The sequence below is a fragment of the Centruroides sculpturatus genome, unplaced genomic scaffold (assembly GCF_000671375.1).
Source record: "Centruroides sculpturatus isolate CEXI.00-Female unplaced genomic scaffold, Cexi_2.0 scaffold1173, whole genome shotgun sequence".
Taxonomy (NCBI): Eukaryota; Metazoa; Arthropoda; class Arachnida; order Scorpiones; family Buthidae; genus Centruroides; species Centruroides sculpturatus.
The window spans coordinates 95,956-122,513 of record NW_019385606.1 but is presented as its reverse complement, the minus strand read 5'-3'; the positions used below and the strand labels follow the sequence as shown (position 1 = coordinate 122,513).

Here is a 26,558-nt window from a genome sequence, read left to right as displayed (position 1 = left end):
TATGGACTATTTAAAGGGGTCATTACATGAGAGATTAAGAACCATCAACTAGATGCTAGATAGAATAAATACAATGCATGTCAGAATATCCATAAAAATTTCTAGAAATTGATCCAGACCCAAACCCTGAATAACAAAAATCACAAAACACAATATAGAAATAATTTTTCTTTTATTTCCAGACAAAGTATTGACATGGATTTAGCATATAATATAAAGGAATGTTGGCATTTTATGATGGAATGAGAGAAATAGGTTCTATGGTACAGAATTCTTTGCTATGTATCAAATATCCATATCAGAAAATTGGTGAAAACTAATGTATAAAAAGTATTAATTCAAAGCCATTAAAAAATTCTCTCTCAAAGTGTTTTTGTACTAAATGATAACCACAAAAAAGTGGAAGAGAGTGTATATTTATATGAATATAATATTAAATAAAACATCATCAATATATGACAAACTATAATATTGACATATATCAATATATAATGTTGATAAATGATATCAAAACTATACACTGATAAAGAATATTGATCTCCGAGAGTTAAAGTTTAGTGATTAAAAAAACTGGCACTGTGGACGTTAAAATTCTTTGTTCCCCAAAAAAGCGTGAGGCACTCTAGTCCCATTCGTGATTTTAAAACACGCATTATTTAAAACTCTGGTTTGATTTTTTTCAAAATTATAGTACTTCATGGATGACTTTGAACTCATTGCACGATACTTACGACAACATAAGAGAGAAATATAAGAATTAATGTTATATATTTAACAGTAGAGTTAATAAAATCATATACGAAACCTTTTCAGAATACAAACTTTGAAATATCCCAAATGTTAAAATTTTGAGCCCGGTTGAGTTCAGAATATTTGAAGATTGCCTAAAATCAAAATATAATCTTAACATATCAAACTTCATAACTGTAAATTCCGATAAATTTGCAATTTCAGAGTTCTCAAATTTTAATGCCATGTTAATTCCTACTTTCTCTCTTTTGATTAATCAATCTGCCAAGTTATATATATATATAATCTTCCATAATTTAAGAATATGATGAATGCTTCTTTACATATCAAACAGAAGTACTATGTAGCTAAAATTAGAAGAACCGTATGATTATCTTGTTCTACCACACATTTCTCTTATCCCGATTACTTTAAATCTAAAAATTTACATGATAATGAATATACTGGGCTTCTCCAATTCTATCTCTGATGTGGCAAAATTTCAAACTCTTTACGGATCTAGTGGCAAGATTAATTTAAAAAAAACAAAAAAAAAAATGCTACTCTATTCTCGGACTGGACTCGAAGAAGTTCCATTCTTCTCTCCCATGTTGGGTAGGTAATCACGAGCCATGAGACACGCAAAGACAGTCATGACCATTTTCGGTTTCACTTCTGTGATGTCCTCTGGCAAGGCATAGATGCGGGCACCAGCTTTACGTGCCATGGATATTGCATATTTTGCATTGTCCATTCTTTCCTGGTAATAAATTTCAATTTTATTAATTAATTAACTGAAATAAAGAATTGGTAGAATTAATGTAGTCTTTGAATATCTTAAGATTGTTTTTGCTCACCTCTTCAGTATCACCCGATTTAACTTGGCTGTAATTAATAGAATCAGGTTTAATGGCATCAATTAAATCGATAACGGGATGGGCAGTGGCTATTATTGGATCTTGGAAACTTTTGATAAAGGAATTTTTCCCAGCACTTTTAATCTAAAAAGAAAAAACTTTACTCAATATACTGGAAACTAAATTTAAAACACTGCAGTTTTTCTTGTGATTATTCATCATCATTGTCCTGACATGTTCAATTTATATTTTTTAAATGTCAAAATGATCAAAACAAAGTATCAGACATATAAAGCTAATTTGCAGAAACCTAAAGCATATCTTACTTAAACAAAATATACATGAAAAAAATTTTCACACATTTTATATATATATATAAAAACCATACTTAAAGGTTTTAAATATACAGTGGTGCCTTGTATAACATACGACTCAAATAACGGACACTGTGAAAAACGGACTTTCTGTTTGGCCATTATGTGACTCGAATAATGGACTTTCCATTCGGCAGTTACATGAGGCAAACAACAGTCTTTCTGTGAACAAGTGCGAATGATGTTTCCACTCTTTTGCCATTGCCAATGACAATCTGCTATTTTTATAATATATTAGTATTATTAGAATATATTATTAGTATATATGAAGTACAGAGATCCTGTTGGGATTCAGCTTGCTCCCTTGTTTATTACGTACATCACCTCAGTGCAGGGTATTTACATTTATTCAAGTGTTGTGCAAATCATGGCTTCTAAAAAAACAGAAAGGTGATTTCAATTGAAACAAAGCAAGAAATCATCAGGAGTGAAAGTTGGCAAAAACTTCCTTGTCAAATGGGGAGAGGTTAAGGAGTTTACCAACACTCATTATCCAAACAGAGCTGTGGCCAACAGGATCAATGATCTCTACAATGACACCCTTGCCCGTCATTTCCGACAGGTGTTGAAAAAGAGAGAGAAACAGACCAGCTTGGACATGTTTTTCAAGAAGTCAGCAGGGAAAAAACAAAGGATGGAACAAGAGGAGTTGACCCTGCAAGCTCCGGTAACCTCTCCTGAATATGAATCCGATTAAAAAACGATAAAAAAAGACCCACTGCAATGCGTAAAAAGTCTATCTGTATGAATGTGGAAAGAAAGTGTTCCTCCACTTCACATCATCTGACTACTGGGCATAATTGGTGACTGTTCCATTTTCATTTTTTTAATGGTACAGTATGGTTATTTTATGCTGTGGAACGAATTATGTTTTAACATGTATTTCTATGGGAAAATGCATTTCGTATAACGGACTTTTCACTTAATGGATGTGCACCTGGAATGGAGTAAGTACATTATACGAAGCACCACTGTACTATGTCCTTAAGTCCATTTACATGTGTGAACAATGCACAATATGATATGCAGTAATGAATGTAGCATGAAAACATAGTAAATAGGAAACACACATTATAACATGAGAAAAAAAATGAGAACACGTGAATGAGCACAAGAAAAACACATTTTACTGTCTGTGCTCAATGAGCACATTAGCACTTCATGCTTTCTATACATGCTATTCATATATGTAGGGTGTCCTTTTTTACTAAAATCAGTTAAGCTCTACAACTTTGTAATTGACTTATCTGTATCACACATCATTTTTGAGATAGGAATGCTAACTTCCTAATTGTACCACTAGGGATGCTACAAGCAGTCTCATCTTATAGTAGTGACTATTCACTACAATTTTACATCATTCATAACTAGCTATCTGCAATTGTCAGTTATTGGTTGTATAAGGACTTTATTATGAACCTGTATAAACAACAGATTAATAATGTAATAAATTCAATAATTAGAACCAATGGGATCGGTATATTTCAATAAACACTATAAATAAATATTTTCAATTAAAAACAAGTAAAAATATGTAGATTTAATGTTAAAAATGACATAAAAAATATTTCTTATATAAAGTTTCCTTATGTTACTAATATTTTTGAAAAATATAAATTGATCTTTAAAGAATTTTCTATATGCATAGTTGCAAATCAAAAGAATAAGATGTCAAATATTATCAGTATACACAGTGAACAGTGAAGATATAAACATCAGTGAACAGTAAAGATCAGAATAAACAGTGAAGATATAAATTCACCCAGAGACCAATATAAAATTGTCAGTGTTGTATACAGAATGTCATGTACATGTGGAAATCCAAATTATTACATCAGAGAAACCGGAATAAGATTATAGTTGAGAGTAAAGGAACATGAGGCGGCCATCAGACTGAGAAGGATGGAATTGGCATTGGTTTTTACATTGTACAGAATTTAATTGTAATATAGATAGAAAAAATATTAAAATATTGTATAAAATAGAAAATTTTTTAGAAAGAAAAATTGTTGAACATTTTTGCATCACCGAATATACAAATGTACTTAATTTGAATACTGGGATGGTCATTGATGCATGCTGGGAACGGTTACTGGATATAAAGTGTGACCAATGACTTATATCTTGATGTATCCACTGAGGAGGCCTACTGAAAAAGGCAAAATGCATTTGGAATGTGTCAATTATATAATAAAGTCAATGGTAATGATAAAAGTTTAATTTATTTCTTGTCGCTTATTTGCCGGTTTTGACCTGTAGAATCCTCAAAGTCAGAAATAGATAAAAACAAGTAAAAAATATACTCTTAACTGAAAATATTTATTTTTAGTGATTATAGATTCATAATGATAATATTAATACAAATCAATGCAAAAGATGAATAGTTTTTACCTTGTTGTTCACCCAGTCTACAATTTCTCTCTCCACAAGAGGATGTCCTGTGTTGGCAAGTTGGGTGAGTATGTTCAGCGTGTAAGCTCTCATCAACTGCCACACAAGTGCTGAAAATTGGAAGGATCACGTGTATATTTTTAAATGGCAGATATTTTAAACAAGCAATCGAAACAGTCGTAAATATTGCAACTTACCTAGTGTGAGAGTGGGATTACCCTCGGAGATATCCTGACCCGCAATGCCTACCAGAGAGAACTTCAACTGCTTGCCGAGCTCAACCGTGTAATTACAGTTTTCTAATTTTTCCATAAAAGCTTTTAACCTGTTAAATGATTTATGGACCTTGTTCCAATCTACAATTCCAGGTTTAATGATATCATACAGCTGAATAAAAAAGCAATATACAATTATTATTTACCAAATACAAAAATATTTTATTGTTACCAAAACATACTTATAAACATTAAATTTCTCATACCTGAAATATAACTAGTCCATCAGCTAAATCACTATACAACCAATTAACATATGGGCTCACTCCCATACTATTCATCCAGTTTCTGTAAGCTAAAAGTAACTAAAATTGTTTTAAATCATAAAAAAGTAGGTATTGAATCTACAAAGAATTAAATGTAATTTTATATTTTCTGGACTTTCTGGCTCATCTTTGTTGTTGTGAAACCAGTTTAACCTTCAAAATCCTTCTGTCAAATTAATTAATTTTTCATTAAAATACTACTAAACCACCTCTAACCCAACTATGTAATAAATTACTCTTATTAATAAATTCTTAAGAGACCAGAAAGCTCAATTTTTATTTATAACAACAAGTCAGAACACAATTACATATAAAATCAGGGCTTATAGTAATAAACAAATGAGACAATAGGAATTTAACCAGGCCATAATATGGGTAATTAATTAAAAAGATATTACATAATTTTGACCAAAAAGTAGCAAGTTAAGCTGCCATCCTGTATCAGATTTAATAACAAAAAACTAGATATTTTTTAGGAAAACAAAACAGAGCTCCACAGTGTAGGTTTTCTGTTTCAGCTTCACACAAAAACTCAAATATGGTGACTGCTTTTCAAATTATTAATTAGCCTTAATATAATTCGATAAAAACCAAGCAGGTTTATCAAGTTACTGTATGTACATTTCATTGCAATCAAAACTAGCTACTTAATAATCTTCACCACTTATCTTACAATAAGTGCATTATTCCTAAAACAAATTTTGAGTTACTGTTTCATTCATTTTCAATGAAATAAATAATTACTAACTTTATTTTTATTAAATATAATGCTTTATATTTAAGAAACATTTACTTTTCTCTTCTCTGGTTTCCTCCAAGTTGATAAATTCAATTGGTTCGTCAGGCTGATCGAGGCCAGGATGATTGTTGAACAGATTGGCAACAAAGGCTAAATTTAATTTATAGACACCTTCAACGACATCATTTGGTGTCAGGAAACTTCTGCATCCAATCTTTTCTGCCTGTTGTAACATTGTCTCTGCACGAGTCAGCATGTCTCTTTGCTAAAACAAAATTCTTTATTCAGAATTTTATTATAGAGGTTTGAAAATATTCTCTTTTTATATAAAATTAATCAATGAAGTAAATAATAAACTTGAATGCATTATTATAAACAAATTTGCTGTTACTATTTCTTTAGTTTATATAAAATAAATATTTTTTAAAGTAATTTAATTTATTTTATTAATCCAAAAATAAATTTTGTCAAATTGACAACTCTGAAAACAAGCCAATCAATACTTATAAACATCTTTTAAACCCGATGTAATATAGCTAATCACCAAACGTATGCCGTAAATCCATCAGGCTAGTTTTAAGGCTAATTACTAAATAAATTACGAAATTAATTTGGCACTAGAGGTAAGCGTTAGGCGCCATCACTTATTAATATTAATAATTATAAATAAATTAATTAATTAATTTAAATAATTTAGAACCTCTGGGAGAAAAAAAATCGGCCCGGAGCGGGACTCGAACCCACAAGGTTGAGTGCCTTATAGGAGTAGGACGTGGGCACTGAATGTGTCCCCAGCCGGCATTGTAATAACCGTCGATGGTTACATAGTTATACGCTGGAAGAGGAGATCGGACCGGAGGTCCGGATAGCGTAACTGGCAACGCATCTGCACGGTAAGCAGGAGTTGTGGGTTCGAGTCCCGCTCCGGGCCGATTTTTTCTCCCAGCGGTTCTAAATTATTTAAATTAATTAATTTATTTATANAACACAACTTGAAATTTGTAATCAGTTTTTATGATAAATAATATGACACAAAAGATGACGTATCTGGCAATTCCATACAAAAAGTAGTTTGAATTACATTTGTCTTAATAAATTTGACTTCTTCGTTCTTAACTATATTAATTTTATTAAATGGAATTTTTATGCAACTTAGCACTTAATGGATAATTTAATTATTATAAAAATGTTGTCGTTGAAGAAAATAATTTGGCATGAAACAGCATAATGTATTTGATGACATTGACAATTATATAATTCAGAATGAGTTACATTATTGATTGAATATGGCACAATATAAATTGTATAGTTAATCAATAATTTGGTGTAATTTCTGAGAGAATTGTCAATGTTTAACAGTTGTTTACTTCTGTTAAATACAGGGTCTCTCAAAATGAATGTTACCATTTTAAATTACTGTATTTACATTAATAATTATTCGAGAAGTATACAACATACACCAATTGATAGAGTAATCTGAGTTTCATCTCCCACATGCACTCAAATGTCTTGTCACCTATCAATACTAACACTAGGAAGCAATAAACAAAAACCAGAACAGAGAAGGCATTTTGCATTCTTCAGTTTGCAAAGTCTGAATCACTTGTCATTGTGCAGCATAAGTAATCTGCAAGATTGATACTAGATATACTGTAGAGAGCATTAGTAGTAGTATCAATCAGATGTGTGACACAAGGTTCACAGACATAGAAATTGCAATGGACAAATGTGAAACTTGGGTGATTTTTCAATGTTTTAATGTACATTACAATATTCTCAGATAGTAATTAACCTTGCTACCATTATAAATTATTGTAATTTTCATTTTGGAAGACTATATGCATTATGCTGATAGGTATGCAATTTTTGAATAATTGTTGTATTATTTGAACAGATCTACAGATATAATGAACACCAAGGTTAAAATGCTACATCAAATCATCATATATTTAAAAGGCTTATTTTGAAGGAAACAATCTTGTCCAACCTACAAGTATTACAGTTTTAAATTCTAATTTTGTTTTTTCAGATTATCAAATTAAATTAATTCAAATGCTCCATTCTAAATTTTATAATCAAAACAAGTAAAACAGCAAAACCATATTTGGGACAAGACTATGTCATGGAGACTCACTACTAAGTGAAATCACTTTGACACTCAAGGCGGGTCTCGTTACCATTCTCCAATCTTCTTTGGTATTGCTGCTTTTGGGCGCGATCATTCAACTTCGCCGACCACAACCACGAGGTTGTCCATGATGCATCTTCAATGAAATTAACCTATCCAATTTCAAAATTTTTCTTCGTTGCATGTCAGCCCGGGTTAAATTTTTGTTGATGCATAACGAAAATTTCCAGTTTTTGAAAAAAATAATCGTGGCTATTGTATTGTCCGAAATTATTTTTGTTTTTTGCACAAATAATATACAGTTTAACCCAATTATAATGTCATCGGACGTAACAACAACCCTAATATAAATGTCAAATTTTTATCGGTCCCACAATTTTACTATACTAGATAATGTTAAATAAACCCACTTGTAACAACATAAAACCATTTTAACATTATATTTGAAGCACTCCCAAATTTACAAAATTAGATTACAAATTTTATTTAACATAGAAGAAACTACATGTTCAGTCCTAAGGTCGGAGTTCACTTCTTAGAATGACTGTGGGTGTACTCTCCCCACCTGACTTCAATGGGTGAGGTGGCTGTTTTGCCTGTTTGTAGAAGAGGGTCGCCATTTTGCATTTTATTTTGACTCTGTTCTCAGTCCCTGACTACATAAAAATCTGGATTTTTTTATGCACAGATGATTTGGGCACTTAATACTCTGTGCCAAATATCAACTCTCGACATGTACTCCTTCAAACCTCTATGCTGGTAACATAAAATGGCAGTATGATTCTATAAACAAGACAGTCTTGTCAATTACTATCAGAAAATGACAACTTCTACATAAATGAATAAAATAATTTTGTTTATTTTTATAATTTTGTACTGTTAAACTATTTTTTATTATAAAATGTATACATCAATAAATGTTTGTGTACTTAAATTGATATTTTTCACTTGGAAAATATTTGAGTAACAGCTAATTAACAAATAAAAAAATCCAGCACCAGCAATCAGTTGCTTAACTTTCCAGGTAACAACACTTTAAAACTAATATGATACAATCTCCTATATCTTCCAACCCTCTCAACCTTTAACCATCAAAATTTAAAAGCAACAATACCTCTAATACACAAACCCTCTGCAAAATTTCAGAAATTTTTGACAAAAGGCACAGGAATTATTTGCTTCAAATTGGCTGAATAAAATTTTGCCCCATATACTAACATCAAAACATACAGAAAAAAAATCTCAAATTACATTACTTGATGTTTCAAGGACCCAAGTCTAAAATTGTAAAAATTTCAGAAGGTCATTTTTTGACTGATTACCATACTTTCTCTCTGTTATATATAACAGCCAGGAAAGTAAAAATTACTGGTTCCTATTTATAATATAATTTTTCTTATTATACTAAAACCTTGCTAAATTGAACTGCATTAACTCTACATTATCAACTGGACACAGTACATAGGGTTTAGATTTTGTTAAGATGAAATTGTCATTATTTACCTCTAACCCATTTTTTCCATGTACCATACCCTCTATACATGTTCTATGTATCCTTTGATAGATCTATGATCTTCATTTTCTCTTATATTCTGTATGAATACAGACAATTAACATAAACACTATTGCTCCTTGCTGAACATAATACCACATGATTACAATCTGCATTGACATCCTTTTACTTATATAGTATGTTATCATTGCTCTGATTAGGACACAAGAAAGCATCTTGACAATGTCCTCAAAAGAATCACACTATGTACACTGAATTTGTTTCCAAAATAGGATTCAAATATATGAATTGATAAAGAAAGAACAGCCCTTAATATAAATTTACTGCCAGGTCAATATAGCTAATGTAAAATACAAAAGAAATGAGAGTTCAATTCTAATAACTTGATAAAAAATGAATAAGGTGGTAGAAGGTATCAACTTGTCACTATAGGAATCCTGGTGTGAATCTAAAATCAATTAGACCCATTAAATTTTCACTAATTGTTTGTTATAGACATGTCTGATGACATCACTCACACTGTTATGAGTATGAACAAATCAACAAAACATAGTCACTACACCCAATATAGTTTAAAGCTATACACCAACCAATACCAAATATTATCGGGCTAGAAATAGCTATAATATTAACCCTTTAGTATCTTTTGTTTATATCCAAGGAATCATCTTTATATTACCTTAAACTCAAAACTGGAAAAGGAAAAATTTTATATACTTTATAATTTTGATGATTTCAAGTGAATTTAAACTTTAGTATTAATATATTTAAAACACAAGATTAACATTTTCAAAATTACCCAAAATTTTTTCCCATAAAAATCAGTTTATTGAAGTGTAACCAAGATTTCTACAATTAATTTTTATCATTTTTTAATATAATAATATAGATTCATAAAATGTTTATTTTTATAGTAATAGCATTTTAAAAAGGAATTTATTCCATTTTAAACTAACATAGAAGTCTACAAATTTCTATATTATATTGAATCTTATCTATATTACATTGCAGACTTCTGTATTGTATGTTGAATTAAACATGCAAACAGCACAGAATCTAAAAGTTTTTACATCATGTTTGGAATGAATTATTTATTTTGTAAATGAAGAAAGCTATTGCTTTTTTTACGTGTTACTTCCTATAAACTTGTATATAGGTTAATAATAATAATAATAGGTTAATTAATTCTCATACTGTTTAACAATATACAGACATAATATATATGAACAGTGTTGTTGCTTTTCACATATTTCATATTAACAGTATACAGTAATAGCAGTGATAAAATTACCTTGTAAACAAAAATTCAATTTGTATAAAATTATTATTATGAAAAAGAAATTTAAGTTATGATTAAATATTTATTCCCTCATTTCTTGAATGCTTTTTGTTGTTATTTAATCAAACAGTTACAGAACTTCTTGAGAAAATCAAAATGCTTACTCGTATGATTTGCCAGATGAGACCCAACACTAGGTGAGGTTTTCCTTTCAACAGGTCGTGCGCATCTATATTGATAATATTGCATCCAATAGCCTGAGAGGAATTTAGAGCCAGTGTTAAGTTTTCGTGTTTAGTATAAACTGTCAGATTCTTCTTGTTGATTGCACGCTCGTCGATCGTATCTGGGCAGGAATGGTTGATAATTTTGCTGCGAAACGAAAAGTTTTTAAGCATACAGATTTAATTTTGTCATCGCATTTACCTCAATAAAAAAAATTAATTAAAGGATATATATAAACAAGAGTTAAATTTACACGTGCAGATATATAGGCCGTAAACTAATTAATTAAGCAGTTTAAAGGTCGTTCACTTTTTACTTTCTGGTTAAAGAGGTTAATTAAACTAACCAATTTAGAACAATATAATAAAAATTAATTATCCTACATACCATAGTAAAATTCCATCTTTTACTTTGTCGTAGAGTAATTTACCTTCGATGTCAATGGGCAGGAGATGCTTCAAATCTTGGTCGTTTTTTAAGTTACTAATAAAAATTTAAAATATTTCTTTAATAAAATCTTTAATTTATAAAACTAGAAATATTTTAATATTAAATTTTCATTAAAAAACACATCAAAACACTCACAACACACTTTATTAAATGTTGAATAAGCAAAGAAATTCCAAACTAAAAGCATTTTAATTCATTCAAAGATGAATGGAGGGAAAAAAAATTTGCAGTTACGAAAGCTATTCATAATGACACAAAAATAGCTTTTATTAAGTTGAAAGGAAACTATCGTGTTATATAAAAGGAGAAAAGATTGAGTACAATAAACTCAGCAACTATTCAATTCAATACCTATTTATCCAATCGGAGAAGGCAACTTGTTCTTCGTGTCTGACAGAATGTGTAGTTCCTTCGCTGGATGCTTCCGACATACCACCAAGTGTTTCGACATTTTCTCTCTTTGTTACCATCGATTTAAAAGTATTGGCAACATCTCTGGACTTTATATCCATACAAACCTATTAAAACAATTTTCAACATGTCAAAATTTAAGCATAAGACACTATTAATACAAATTCCACATGCAAGATAGATTGATATTTTTTTAATAATCAAAACCTGAATGTTTAACTATAACTTGTGTACTATAATTTGTGTACAGTTCTTTCTTTGTTAACTTCATGTAAAGATTAATTACTAATTTAATTTAAAAAATACTGTTGTAAAGCACACAAACAACTACAAAAATAATTAATTCTTACAAAAGTTCTCACTAGAGAAAAACAATTGAATACAGAAATTGTAAAAAGGTAAAGTCATTTATTTTAATTATGCCAAAGATCTAATATTTCTATACTTAAGATCTAGGATATAAACATTAAAAAGAAGACAAAATCCAGTTTGTAGGACAAAGATTAAAGGACATATTCTTTAAAAAAAATAAATCCTTTAATCTTTTTCACACAAATTAGTACAACTGGATGACTTCAAAAGCCTTTGAAAAGAATATATATATATCAATTATACTAAATTCTCTAAGCAGAGTTTCTTGCATACAAATTTGCAGTAATCTAAATACTTGCTGAGATATTTTAGTGCATTTACTCTTATAAAATCTCATAGAATCCATAAATGAAGGTTCTTTACAGTAAAAATTTTCTGTGGCTGGTATATATTTAATTTTATTTAATCTCTTCCTACTTTTTGTACACAGCACATTAAAGACAATCAAAGCATTTTTTGTATCTAGATTAATTTATTCAAATTCTTATTTCCAGAGTGAACCATTAAAATAACACACCATTCAAGTTTACAAACAGAAAAAAATAATAAGTAAATTAGAGTGGAACATTTAATGTCTCATTCAAAATATATTAATGTAATATTAGTGTAATATTAATGCAACTCTACAATGATAAAAATGACATTATTTTATACACCTGCTGCATTTGTTTACCGGTGACCTCCTTATGCTGTTACATGAAGCACGAACTTATTACAAGATACATTAGATTTCCATATTAATTTATATTGAAATAAATCTAGTTAAAATATTTATGTGAAATTTTATAAATATCTAAGCATATAACAGGCAAATATATCTGAAGGCTAACTACAAGGAAAATTTACATTTTAATAATTTTCCTCCCCTTATTAAAATATAATTAATTGTCTAAAGAAAACAAGTGTGATTTTTCTTTAATTTACCTTAAAGTTTCCTAAAAATAACGCACAATTAACCTTGATCAATTGCAGAGTTAAATGAGGTTATCTTTATGTATGACATAAAAAAAATGGCTTTGATTTCAATGTCTGGTAGTTTGTGTTTAGAAGAAAAAACAAACAGACTTTTGATTAGTATTTTATAGCTCTACGACATTAAAATTAACATTTTAAACATAAAATATACTTATTCCATGACAACTGCTCAAACGGTAAGCTTCAAAACTTACTTTGAATTAACATAATATAAAAGAATGCAAGTACATTTTCTTTGCACATTCCAAACTTATCAGGTTTCCAACACAACTACTTGCGTAAGTTCCAGATTACCCACTTACAGTATAAGACACATAATGTGCATTTCTGACAAGGTACTTTTCTGTTACGAACCACCCTGTAGACTAACTAAACATTAAGACATTTGTGCCTAACCCCAAATAATAATAATAATAATAAAATTAAACTGACATTAAAGTAGTAATAATCTTGAAAAACATCATTATAATGTGAAAATATAATTACCTGTTGAAATTCTTCAAAGGATAACCTTCCTTTTTTATCCCCCACTTGTCCTCTTTCAAGGTCATCAATCATCTGTCGAACTTTCCATTGTGGGATCTTGAAGCCTACTATCTCCAGAGCCTGCTTGAGTTCGCTCATGTCCAAAAATCCATTTCCATCTTTATCAAGCTGTAATAAAAACATTCATTATAAACAACATGACATTGTCCTAAATAAGGCTAATTTGAATGCAAAAAACTCAAATTCCTTCATTTTTTTAAGCCTTGGTATCTATTAGATACTGTTTTATTAATATCATTTAGAATTATCAATAGTGTACCTAGTACAACTTTTTCTCCTTCAATTTCCGTCGTAATTATAGAACAGATGTACTGTACATATTGTCACTATCAAACAAGTAGGTGCATTACATAAAAACAATTACCCTCGGGAAACAAACATGTATGCAAATTCAATTTATTCTGACTTTGTTGATACATTTGCATTACTGGCAAAACAACAGGAAGTTTAAAAAAAATGTGCCACAGACGGCATAAAGCAATGAGACTTGCCAAACACCTTATGACTTGCAAAAGGAAAATAATAATCTGATAATCATCCAAACAATATGAATTTCTAATCACTAAGGTAATTGCATGCAAAGTAAAGATTAGAATATAATCAGTAAAACAGAAAAAAAAAACAAGTATTAAATTAATTATGCTACTAGAAAATAGTACTAAAACTGTTAAAATAATCCATAAATTTTATTTAACATTTCCTTTTGCTCTTTTGAACAGAATAGCAACATCCTCTTTCACATTTCAATCATTTTAATACATTTCCGACTAGCCAGCTGCCAGTAAAAAGTAATAAAATTCATACATGTGCTAGCTTAGTGAAGCATTACATGAATAGGAAAGTAAGTTTGATAAACAACTATTTGATAGCAATTTAAAGACAAAACCATATTCCTTATTTGACACAATTATTTGAACTATATCTTTTACAGTAAAGTTACATAACTAAAAACGGAATTTTTGCAATTATTTTATAAAATTATCATACTATAACTCATCGATGATCTCACTTTCTATTTATGAGTAATAAAGTTCAAAAGGCGATTCCAATTTCCTGACATCTCTTCTTAGTCACCGCTAAGTTTTATTAATTTCTAATATTAGTTGCCTTTGTAAAATTTTTACTTCCATATAAAGATCTATTGTTTTTCATTGGAAAAAAATTAATGTAATCATTTTGTTACATAAGCAATTTTTCAATAGTATAGTAATTATGATAGTAAATTAGGAAATCTTGCCATTTTTCTCATTAATTTTTTCCCATATAGAATCAAAAATAGATATGCAAACTATCACCAGATTAACCTTACTGTTCCTTATTTTTAAATCAAAAACCCTAAAAAGTACAGGTTTCTTACATATACTTGGTCTGTCCCAAAAGTAAGTATACTGATTTTTTATTTAATGACTGTGCAGCTTAACACATCATTAATTGGTATTTTTACGTTGATCTTAGTAGCATATCTAAACCTGTTTCAAGTTTATTGGTTAAGACAAACGTACACAATCTCAGTTTCTGTAAGATAATGTATTAACACATCGTTACATTTGAAACGGAGAAAAATCTCAAACAACATTACGCTATCAAGTTTTGTGTGAAATTCAAGAAATCTGCAACCAAGACATTTGACAGTTTTACCAAAGCCTATGGAGATGCCATCTTATTGAGAAACATGGTGTTTAGATGGCACAAAGATCCAAGGTAAAGATGATGCTTATCATTTTTTTTATAGCTGTGGAATTGCACAGAAAGAATTTTTATCTTCAGGACAGACAGTTAATCAGGTCTTCTACAAAGATGTTTTGTAATGACTTTGAAAATGGGTTAAGCAAGTCTGCAGGGACATTGCAGAAGATTGGATACTGCACCATGATAATGCACCTGTTTGCACAGCACTATCAATTCAAGAGTTTTTTGGCCTAGAAAAAATCCCCACTGGCCCACAACCTCTACAGTATGAACCTTGTTCCATGCAACTTCTACCTATACCCTAAGATAAAATCCACGTTAAAAGGTCATCATTTCGGGATAGTGGAAAACATCAAAAAAGTTGAACTGATGAACTAAACACCCTTACAGAAAACGACTTCAAGTACTGCTAAAACCGATTGAAAAAACTTGGAACTACTGTGTGACTTTGCACGGGTTGTATTTTGAAGGAGATCATTTGTAATTTGATTTAACTCTTCTATATTTTGAAATAAAAAATCAGTATACTTACTTTTGGGACAGACCTCGTATGTTGGATGTTTCATATGCAAGTCAGTTGTTCAGATTTTAATTCATATACACAAATTTTCACATTTACAAAGCTTAATGAAAGTCTTTGCTTAAAGTAAAATAATAGTGGCTACATGAATATGGGGCAAAATGTTTAATTAAACTAAATTAAAGATTAGAGTATCTCATTTAAAAAATTATATCATTAAATAATCACCTTAAAGTATCATATATAATGCATAATATCATCTATTACTCTAAATAACGTGCTTATTAAGAGTGGAAAAACAAACGCATCTGTTCATAAAACTTATCTTAATGTATTTTATATAATTATTTTGATAAAGAAGTTGGAGAATTTTTTTTATTAAGGTTTGAGTAAATTTACAAGCAGTCATAAATCAACGCTTCCTTTGTAATAAACTGTCATGTCGTCCTTTAAAATGTGCTGAATTTTAATATGATTAAAAATTATTAATTGTAGAATACAACGTGACTGATAAACAAGGTTAAATATTACAGACAAAAATTTTTTTAAAAATATAACTTGCTCTATGAATGACAACATTATTGAAGGAATTTGTGTATCAAGTGACACACACAGCAAAAATAATTTTAACTATGTTTTGACCATATGGTTAATCATTTACAACAGCATTAAGCTCTTCTCTTAAAGAATAAACAGTTTAAATTATGAAAGTAATTATAACTGAACAAAATCCATACACAACGACTAAGATTTAAACAAATACAATCTTACTAAAGTCAGTAGCAGTTTAAACTTTAATGCTGTTTAACATTTTTAAAGATCTTTAATGGCATTTAGCTTTTCTGTTAAAATGCTGACCCAATTTTTCAAATACCTTCAAAAATCAATTATCTAAATAAAACTTAGTAACAAATAGAAACAAAATCTAGCAAAGGATTTAAACATAATTAAAACAGACACTACCAACGTATCAGTTATTACGTCAAGCGCAGATTCTTAAATTTCGTTAACACACAGTACTTTAGTCTGCCAAGTAATCATATTTGATGCTTAGGCAATTGTATCAGCAGCTGTATCAATTTAAAAAGCTTTTTTTCTTCTATACACTCCATTAAATGCTTAAAAGGGAATCAATTCTTGGAATTTTCTTAAATCCAATTATTCAATTTTTATATTTTAATACAAAGAAAGCAAAGTTCACTTATAATTTTAAAATAAATATTATAATAAGGTTAATATGCTTTGTTTCTTTAATAGCATTTTCTTCCATTGTTGTCTACTTTTAAAAATATTTTTAGTAAAATATATTAAATATTTTTGTTGGATGTAAAAATTGATTGTTGAATGTAATTTGCCTTTACTACATTGATAGCTCAGAATATCCAGAATTTTTCATTGCCTGTTATTTTAAATATTTAACTAATGTTGGAATATCAGCACCGTAGTAATGTAACACAACTCTTATCTCTAAACCTTTTACCGGTGCACGTATCATCTCACTCTATAACAGTTACAAACATTTTCGAACCGTTACGGTTCTTCTTCAGGTGACGATACCCTAACGGTTTAGAGTCCCTAACAGATCCTAAAAGGTTTAGAGATACGAGTTGTGTTAAATATTTAAGATTGGAGTTTCCATAAATAATTCTGACAGCTAAGCATTATACACACGCAAGTGTTGATATTTATGTATTTTGATTATATCCAAGGCCAAATAATATCCTGCACACATATATTCAGATAATGACTCACATGAGAGATTATGTTCTGCTTTAATTTTAATAAATTGCATGTATCAAAAAATTTTTAAAAAATGCTAAGTTCCTGTTATTGATGCAAACTAACTAGCTGAATGCAAAGTTTATGTACTTGTTTGAGGCAACTTAATTCCTGTGTAAAATAACATATTTCTGAAGAGAAAAGAAAAAGCAAAATAAAATTCTAATAAATTAACTAAAATTTTTAAATTAATATCTCATGGCAAAGTTGCAAATCGAAATCTAGTTTAATTAATGAGAGCAATTTTAATCTATTAAATCAAAATGATCTTAAGATCTGTCCATGTTCCATGGAATATGGTATTCAGCAAACTTGCCCAATGTTCCATGGAGAAAAAAATTTTTTAAAATCTTTATTGAAAATTTATTCCAGTGTACTTCAACATATTTTATTCATAGACAATTCCATGTTTACTGTTCTATTCAATACAACAACATTTATTAGTTTATTGCTTTATTGTTACATGAGAAGAGTAAACATATAATTTCTATGCATTTGTAGCTAGAACTATTTTAAGATGATCAATACAAAACCTTCCTCACTTATTTCTAGCCGTTTACTCGTTCGTACTCGTGTATAAATGGCTAGAAATAAGTGAGGAAGGTTTTGTATTGATCAAACATATAATTGCTTATCAATTTTTAAATATATTGATGCTAATGCTCCACATAATAAAAGATACATGAACGGTGTTCCATGGCCTCAGAAAGGCTGAGAACCACTGGTCTAATTCATTGTAAAAATCAATTTCTTTAATTAATTAATCAATCCATATTTTACAAAATTGCCTAAAATCATTATCGATAAACAAACTCTCAAAAAATAACAAACATTGTTCTACTTTAAGAGAAAATTGTAAAATAAAAATTTTTGAATAAAATTTAGACAATCTCCTTGTAAGAATGCAAACATTTCAAATGCAAATTTAGACAAAACTTGTCACGATTAAATAAATAACAAAGTTACTTGACATACAGATAAGAGCTACTGTAATTTGATACTTGTTAATATAAAATTTTTTTAAAAAGAAAAATGTTATTGGTATGCGATTCACTTAAGCACTCGCTCGCTGCTTATCTAAAATTTTTTTTAAGCATTTGTCAGCTTTAATGAGGTTATTGAAAACTAAGTTTAAAAAAATTAAATCATTAGAAAAGTCACATAAATTGTGGAGCAATTCAGTAAAGACTGTAAACTCAGCATAAATGTTTTATTAATGAGAATATTCTTAAGATTTTTTGTACCGGTATTTATATTAGTAAATTAAACATATTGAAAATTTTATGATCCTAATAACATATCCACTTTACTCTTTCTTACTCTTCAGACACTACAAAGACCCTTTGTCACACTCACCAGCTAGACTGAAAAAAGAATTACAAAGGACATATCTTAATATAACTAACATAAAGTTTTTAGGCTCTGATCCAGACTGAAATCAAGTTCCTCAGAGTAGCTGGCTTTACTATTTGAGCAATCTAGCCATTCCAATATATATGTATTATTGGCTATCATTCAGTTACTTAATCATTTCTCAATAATTATAAAAATTAAAATAATGCATAAGTATAAATTCAACACACCCATTACAAATCAACCAACAGATTCTAAAACCAGTCTATAAATTACAAAAGAAGTCTGAAGACATTGAAGATTGCTTTTGAATGACTAAAACTATGATTTAATATGAAATACATGTAAAATAACCTTTGAATTCAATTAATGTTTGTTAGAATATTACAACATTTATTATATTATTGTATTCAGAAATATATGCACCTACAAACACTGCCTGCTGTTTCTGTAAAACGAGTTGTCTTTTGTGCTGTCAAAACTGTTCTGTTATTATCACAAAACACCACAAGGGGGTTTCCAAACTTTACATATAAATTTGTAGATAGAGATCAACAACCTGTTTGAAGGAGAGTGGGTTGCAAAAATTTATTCAACTTCAAAAAGGTAAATTATGATCAAGTCCTTTGTGATCTTAACTCTAAATAGCCTATCTTTATAAACAGGTAGAATATTTAGAATTTGAATAGTTACTCACAATAAAATATAATAATTTCTAAACATGCTCAATATAAAAATTAATATAAACACTTAAATAGTATGTTACTAAAATGTAAATTTTCAACTATAAATTCGTATCTTCTATTATCAGGACTTATTACTGGCTTTACAGATAATGCTACAAAGTTTAACAGTATAATAAGTCCTGATAATAGAAGATACGAATTTATAGTCGAAAATTTACATTTTAGTAAGAAAAAAAAAGGACATTGAGGCATTTTAATTAAACTTAAATAGTATGGTGTAGATTACGGGATAATCTCAATTTATTTGTTAACCATTTACTATTTAATGTTTATGTTAATTATTACAAAAAACCTACCCTCATTGTTTCACAATATTTATTATTGGTAATTGTCACTTAAAACTATTATTGCAGATTTTTGTTACCAAACTGCTTGCTCAATAGCACAAATGATCAGATGGACTAATGGATGGACAAGGCAATTAAGGTATCAGCCTACTACCCTGCAGATCTGGGATCAAATCCATGCAATTTCATGACATCCATCCCAGACTCGTTTCCTTTTCGGCCAGTATCCCTCATTGTGAGCCTTACCAAACCAACAATAAGAAAAAAAGCTCTCCCTCTTTGCATCCTTGGATGAAAAGAATTAAAAATAAAAAAAGGGGGCTAGATAAGAAATTAAACTGTTAAAATAATCTAGTAATATAAAGATTCCATCTATATAATGCATATACATTAAGAAAGTTTAATATAATAAAATATCTGTAATATGAAGAAATGCATAAACTATTTATAAAAACTGCACAAACACATAAATATCTAGTTTCATAGTGTGTATCAATCAAATGATCTGGAAGCTTGAAACATTTACAGCATACAAAGTAAAGTAGAATATTACAAAGTCTGAAGATAAATAATACACAATCACATTCATGGTGAGCAATGCATGTCAGCTTGAGTTAAAACCCATACTCCATGCTGTACATCTACCAAATCAAAACTGGCTCTTAATAGTCTTATGCAGCAAAGAAATGAAAATAGATAATGGACTCTGTTCAAAAAGTCATCACTTGATTGAAGTATAAACACACTTAAACATCAACAAGAAACAACTTTTATTTATAAAAAGATCAGTCTCTGTTAATTTTATCAATTATGGGAGCTAAATGTAAATTGTATTTATTAGAATTATAAAAATATGTTTCTCCTCTGAATTTATAATTTATTTAAATCACTGCAAAGCAAGCAATAGTAGTATGTAGCATGCATACATTCCCCCAAGAATACTATAATTTTGTTTATTATTAGAGATTGAAAGCTTTAAGAGTGTCCAAAGAAGGTCAAGTAAAGTGTGGAGATTGTGTATAAGGTGTTACTGACACTAAATTTTTAAATTGGTTTTTAATGATCTGGCAATACTTAAGTCAGTCCCCCTACAGGAACTGACGTTTAATGAAGCATTTCCTGCAAAAACGACAAGGATGTAAACGCCCTCTACCTACTGAGAGAGGAAATTAATGAGGAATTATCGAGAAACAAAAAAGGAAAATATTTCCTTGTTAGGCAATAGTAATAATTTCGATTTTAGCTATTTTCCACATAGATCAACAGGATATCCCAAACCGGATCTATCGCGTAAGTGTGCATCGATAAGCCAGAAAAAAACCACTCCAATGGATGCTAATATGGCATAATTATCGAATTAGATCCGAAACCGTGAAGAATGTTTTAAAAAATTTCCCCGCCCGTCTGTGTATTTTCTTATCCCGGTTAAAAAACAGTAAGTGGTCTCTCCGGTTTTGCCATATATGGCAAGTAACGGTCGAATCTACTTCACCGATTCACCGTTATGTCACCGCTTTTAAAAATTCTATCGCAATTTTGCCCTCCATCAAGCTGACGAAACTCTGAAACTATTTTTATTTTCCCCTTGTCGTATATCCGGAGTGATAAAGTACGTCAATAGATTCGTATCAATCGAACTACTTTGCCATAACTCTTGACCCTCACTTAAGAAATATGCGATAATTTTTTTTTTTTTTTTTTTGCAAATATTCGTACATCAGCTATTAAATTCCGCCATTTCGAGATAAAAACATCTATAAATTACGATTCTCCGAATAACTATTTCTCTCCGTTATGGAGATAAATGATAAAATTTCCCTAGCGTAGAGAAAAATTTTCTTACAACCAATGTCGACTTCCGATCCTGAAGAATCGGGTTCCATTTGCCTGGATCTGACTGTCGTTTTCGCGTGAAACAATCCGATTAGTCACGCCTTTCGATAAATAGGAGATCGAGATTTCAAGAAAAACGAAACAAAAACACCGTTACTGTTAGTGACAGCGCGTTACGCGATTGAGAGTTACTTAACCTCAGGACCGTGACCACTTGACTCTGGGGAATAACCTGGATTAATGTTCTCGAAATTACCTTTCCCTATTTTTAGCGCGGGTCGACGTCCACTACTCGTCACCAGGCAGATGGAAACTGTTGTAAGCAAAACGCGTACGCCATAAAAAACTGACCAGAGCGTAAATAAACCAAAATAAAGGAATCGCTTGTAGCGAAGGTCGGGGAAGAATTTTAAAAATGGTGGCAAACCAGTATATCCCAAAGTCTCCTGTATCTCTTCTCCAAACTTTAAAACGATTCGAACAGTCTAACAGCTGCAACATAACTCTTATCAGGCAATCATTCAAACGGTTGACTGGATATTAAAAAAAACGAAAATAAATAATTATTAAACAAAGACACCTGCTTTTAGCGAGATTAATAACAACATTTTTCAAACTGCCGACAGCTCTGTGAAGCCGACAACTAATTACACAACTGCAGGAATAAGATTTCTGGTTTCCGATTTAATGGCTGGTTGGAGAATTCCAGAAATTCGATTTCGAAGCGAGAAGGAAGAGATTTCTAGTAAAAATCAAAAGCTAATATGGATGATCGTATGACCTAGATCGGTTTCCTCATTAAGGGCAAATGAGTGAGAAGAAAAAAGGGAGAGAAACAAAAAAAAAAAAAACCTGGCGATTATCGAAGAGTATCGAAGTCTGGAGTGGAACTAAGTATCTAGCAACTATTTTGACTGTTTCGCTCAATTGGAGCGCAGCCTTCGACAAGGAGAAATGCGAAAAAGGCATGGAAAAGCGTTGGCTAGCAAACAATGCCAACCCGGGGGCAATAAATTTATAATTTCTGGTGCGGAAGACAGAAATGAGGCAACACTTCCTAAATAAATTTATGGATCTGTTATTGTTGGTTGACAAAGCAAAAAAAAGAAAAAAAAAATGCAGCTTATCTCGGCACGATTTAGTAGCCATAAAACGGGATGTTTCTTCGGGAAAAATCCCGTTTCTTTTATGGATTTCGAGGAGAAAACGGATATTGACCATTCTCTCTTCTTGATAAATACTTCGTAACTCTTCCGATAAGTCTGGCGTCTGGGTACAGATTAATCGCAAATTAAGTTGTCTGAGAGTCAAGGTCGACGTCTGTCTACCTACCTATACATACCTGGCATACCTGGACCTGTACGAATCCAAGTATTGCCTTTTCCCCTAACTCCTAAGGTGATCATTAAAGCCGGGATTTCGTATTTAATCTATAAGTTAATGGCCGATTCGTCATAATTCGCTTTCGAATCGCTCAGCGCCTAAAAAATTGCCATTTATAGCCCCGTAACGAATCGCGCAGGTGGCAAGAGGAGATTAAAATTGCGCAGCGTACCACGTGAGCGGCATTTAAATCGAATTAAAAATGCATTGCTGATCTCTAATTATTTTTTTTAACTAACGATTTCTGGTAAAATTATCGAATTAATAAACGGGCGATTAAGTTTCTATAAATAAAAATCGAATAAATTCGTTTAGTAAGTTGAAATGAAACATTTCAACTAAAAGAAATTTCATAATCAATTAACTGGCTTATTATAAAACACAGAAAGAAAATGTACAAAAATAAATTGTTTTAAACGATCTTATTCGTTCCTTTCTTTTGAATTTTAAAAATGAAATCGAGCGAATCAACTCGTCGAAATAAATCGTAATGATCATCGATTGGTTCGTTTAAATTTTAAAAATCGAGAAGAATCAATTTAAATATCTCCGGAGAGAAGAATCATCATCGAGAAGTCTACGATTGTGTCTGGTAAATTTCCTTCCTTAAAAAAAATCCAGACAAAGAAGCGAACCGGATGTTATAAAGATCCCATTTTTATCACAAAAATAAGCCGTATAATTCGGTCCTGTTCTACGTCGTCATAATAGCAGACGACAAGATTGATCCGCGATTATCCCTATTTTTATCCCCGTTCGACTTGGTTTCCCGTCTCCCAGGTGAGTTCTTTTCCTCATTCTTCCGTGAGGATAAACCTAAGGGGAAACGACGTCTCATTTCCTCGAAAATTAGCCAACTTGGACTTTATATATACAAATCTGACCTCGAATGATTCATCTCCTTCTCTACCTTGATTAGTCACCCATCGAGCGGTGACGTCACTATGATGGGTACATTTCTCCCTGAAAATTAATTTTTCTTCTTAAAATAAAACCCTATCAACAAAATATTACGCAAAATTATCCCTAAAATCAAGCTAAATGGGGGGAATCCCCGAATTCGACGCGTTATTGACGAAAGTAAAAAGGGGGAGAGTTGCAAAAAAACAATTCATTACGAGAGATGACTTTTATTTTATTATTAATATTTTTAAACAAGGAAAAACAATGAAGAAATAGCAAATCGTTAAAAATATATATTTCACAAGAATCTTGTTTGTAATTTTAGAAAAGATATATTGTAAAGTAACATAATCTAGCCTTGACATAATATATTTTAGGGAAAAATTAGAACGCGGAATTTTTTTTAATTTTCCTTCTGCTATTAAGAGAGAAAAATTTATTGCATTGCTTAACATTCGTATAATATTCATTTTTGCCGGAAATAAAGTTTAACTTTGCTACTTTTACTTTGTTATAAACTTCGTACATTATAACGATGATATAAGATTACGGTAAAATTCCCTTAAAAACACGATCGGAGGGAAATAAACTTTTATAAACTACGTTAGATAAACGATTTTGTTTCTCATTATTACGCTATATTACAAAATAAAAGCAAAACAAAAACACTACAAAACTCTGGTGTATGACTAACTGTAAAATAAATATATATATATATATATATATATATATTCCTTCTATTATTATATTTTAATATTTTATACAGCAAGTTATCGACCCGACACTTGACCATTCTCCATTGTGAGAAGGCTGGAGGGAGACGCGTCTCACGTCGATCCCTTCCCCTCTCGGAGGAAAGAAAAGTGACCACGTGACCCAACTTCCGGCCGTACCCTTGGCACGTGACTCATCACTGGTGTCGGCAACCCCCTCAGGGCTGCTGAATGAAGAAGCAGGTTGCGTCACTAGCGTTTTTTTTCCTTCCCTCTCTCTGCCTCTTCCTTTCCTTTAATCAGGTCTCCGTTATAAGCAACGGGGCCCGGTTACGATACAAGGTAAACAAACAATAATATCGAACCAGAAATAACGGGGAAAAAATCGTTGCATAAATAGTTCGAATTTATGCAAATTTTACCCCAAACATATCCCCACGCGCGTACATCACGGGGATAAAACGTAGACGTTACCGAAAGAATATCCCGTAACCGGGCAGGAATGCGCGCAATTTAACGAATTTTCTCGACGATAAGGGAATATTCGGAGGATATTAATACATTAAAACATGACACTGTAAAGATTCGCTATCATTAAAATCATGGCGGTCTATCGTCTACACGTAACCAGACCAACCACCTTACACTCCTACTGACTGCATTCTTCGACGTATAAACACAAGATAACAATAACTTACCGTGTTAAAATTATCTGCCAATTCCTCTCGTTGCTCGTCCGTTAACAGTAGACTCCTCCTGATCACGTTTGCCATTTTCTTTAACGTATTTTACCACACCAAACTGAAGCGCGCTTTTCTTTTCCAACCTCCACGTCACGTGACAAGCGCTGTTAATCTGGCTGACAGCCACGTGCCTCTTTCCTTTATAAGACGAGCCTGCGCAGTGGTTACGCTAATGACGTCGGCAGTTCCGTTCGTACCACGTGATCCGATGAGTAAACTAGGTGAATCATTATTTATTTATTTTCTCCCCCTCTCCGTTTTTCTTTATTTTTAATGATTATTGTCATCAGGTGGTCGTTACGATAAATAACAACCGTTCACAGTTGCAAAGCCTGAAGATGAAACTGGATTTTATTAATTCTTCTTTTAAATATTTGCCGTTTATTGTCGTACGTTTCGGTTGGTGTGTGAAAAAAACGCAGCTGTGACGTCAGCACGGTGATGAATTCATTAAAATTTTCCGCTTCAATTAAACAATTTTCGAGGAGTTTTAATTATTTGCGCCAAAAGATGGCAGCACTTGTCTTTTACTTTTTTTATTTAATTTAGCTGATAATTTCCCTTTTCTTTTAACCTAATAAGTAATGTATAATTCACAAATTTTTTTAAATTTTTTACGTTATTAAAACTATAAAATAAACTTGATAAATGATAAACTAATTGACCTTGATCAGATAACTTATCATTACTTTTTTTTTTAAACGGAGGAACATACTGATCTAGATGATATCATGCTTCACTTTATATGATTACATTATAATTCTCCTCTTCTATCATTGATATGTTGAGAATTTTAATTATCATTAAACTATGATTTTAATTATAGATAAAATGAATAATTGTTAATTCTGGAAATATATGTGCAATAAAATATAGATAAAAGTGCTTTTTTCATATGAATTTCTGAAAAATCTAACTAGAAATTGTACTTAATTACATTAATGTGTATTTAGTTAAGCTGATTTCAATTATTGGAATGGTTGAGAATGTTTGTTGTTTTATTCAAAATCAGAGGTGAGGGAGACACAATAGGTCTTGAGCTAATAATATATCCTCATTCCTCTCCAAAACCCCATAAT

General features: G+C 30.6%; 1 protein-coding gene across 1 annotated transcript; it reads right to left on the bottom strand.

The window, feature by feature from the left end:
- Positions 1-155: 155 nt before the first annotated feature.
- Positions 156-25,622, bottom strand: LOC111640536 (plastin-2-like). The gene is made up of 11 exons (XM_023386553.1): positions 25,435-25,622; positions 13,471-13,638; positions 11,578-11,744; positions 11,164-11,259; positions 10,716-10,923; positions 5,686-5,896; positions 4,833-4,921; positions 4,549-4,738; positions 4,352-4,461; positions 1,587-1,730; positions 156-1,489 (listed from the first exon to the last, which is right to left on the bottom strand). Exons 1-11 carry the CDS (start codon positions 25,507-25,509, stop codon positions 1,295-1,297), a joined length of 1,653 nt encoding a protein of 550 aa, XP_023242321.1. The 5' UTR covers positions 25,510-25,622; the 3' UTR covers positions 156-1,294.
- Positions 25,623-26,558: the final 936 nt, after the last annotated feature.

Excerpts from the sequence above, each read along its gene's own strand:
- LOC111640536 (XM_023386553.1), bottom strand. The coding sequence starts at position 25,509 with ATGGCAAACGTGATCAGGAGGAGTCTACTGTTAACGGACGAGCAACGA. Across the intron at positions 13,639-25,434 it reads TGGCAGATAATTTTAACACG|CTTGATAAAGATGGAAATGG; the intron begins GTAAGTTATTGT and ends TTTTTATTACAG. Across the intron at positions 1,490-1,586 it reads AATCGGGTGATACTGAAGAG|GAAAGAATGGACAATGCAAA; the intron begins GTGAGCAAAAAC and ends ATTTATTACCAG.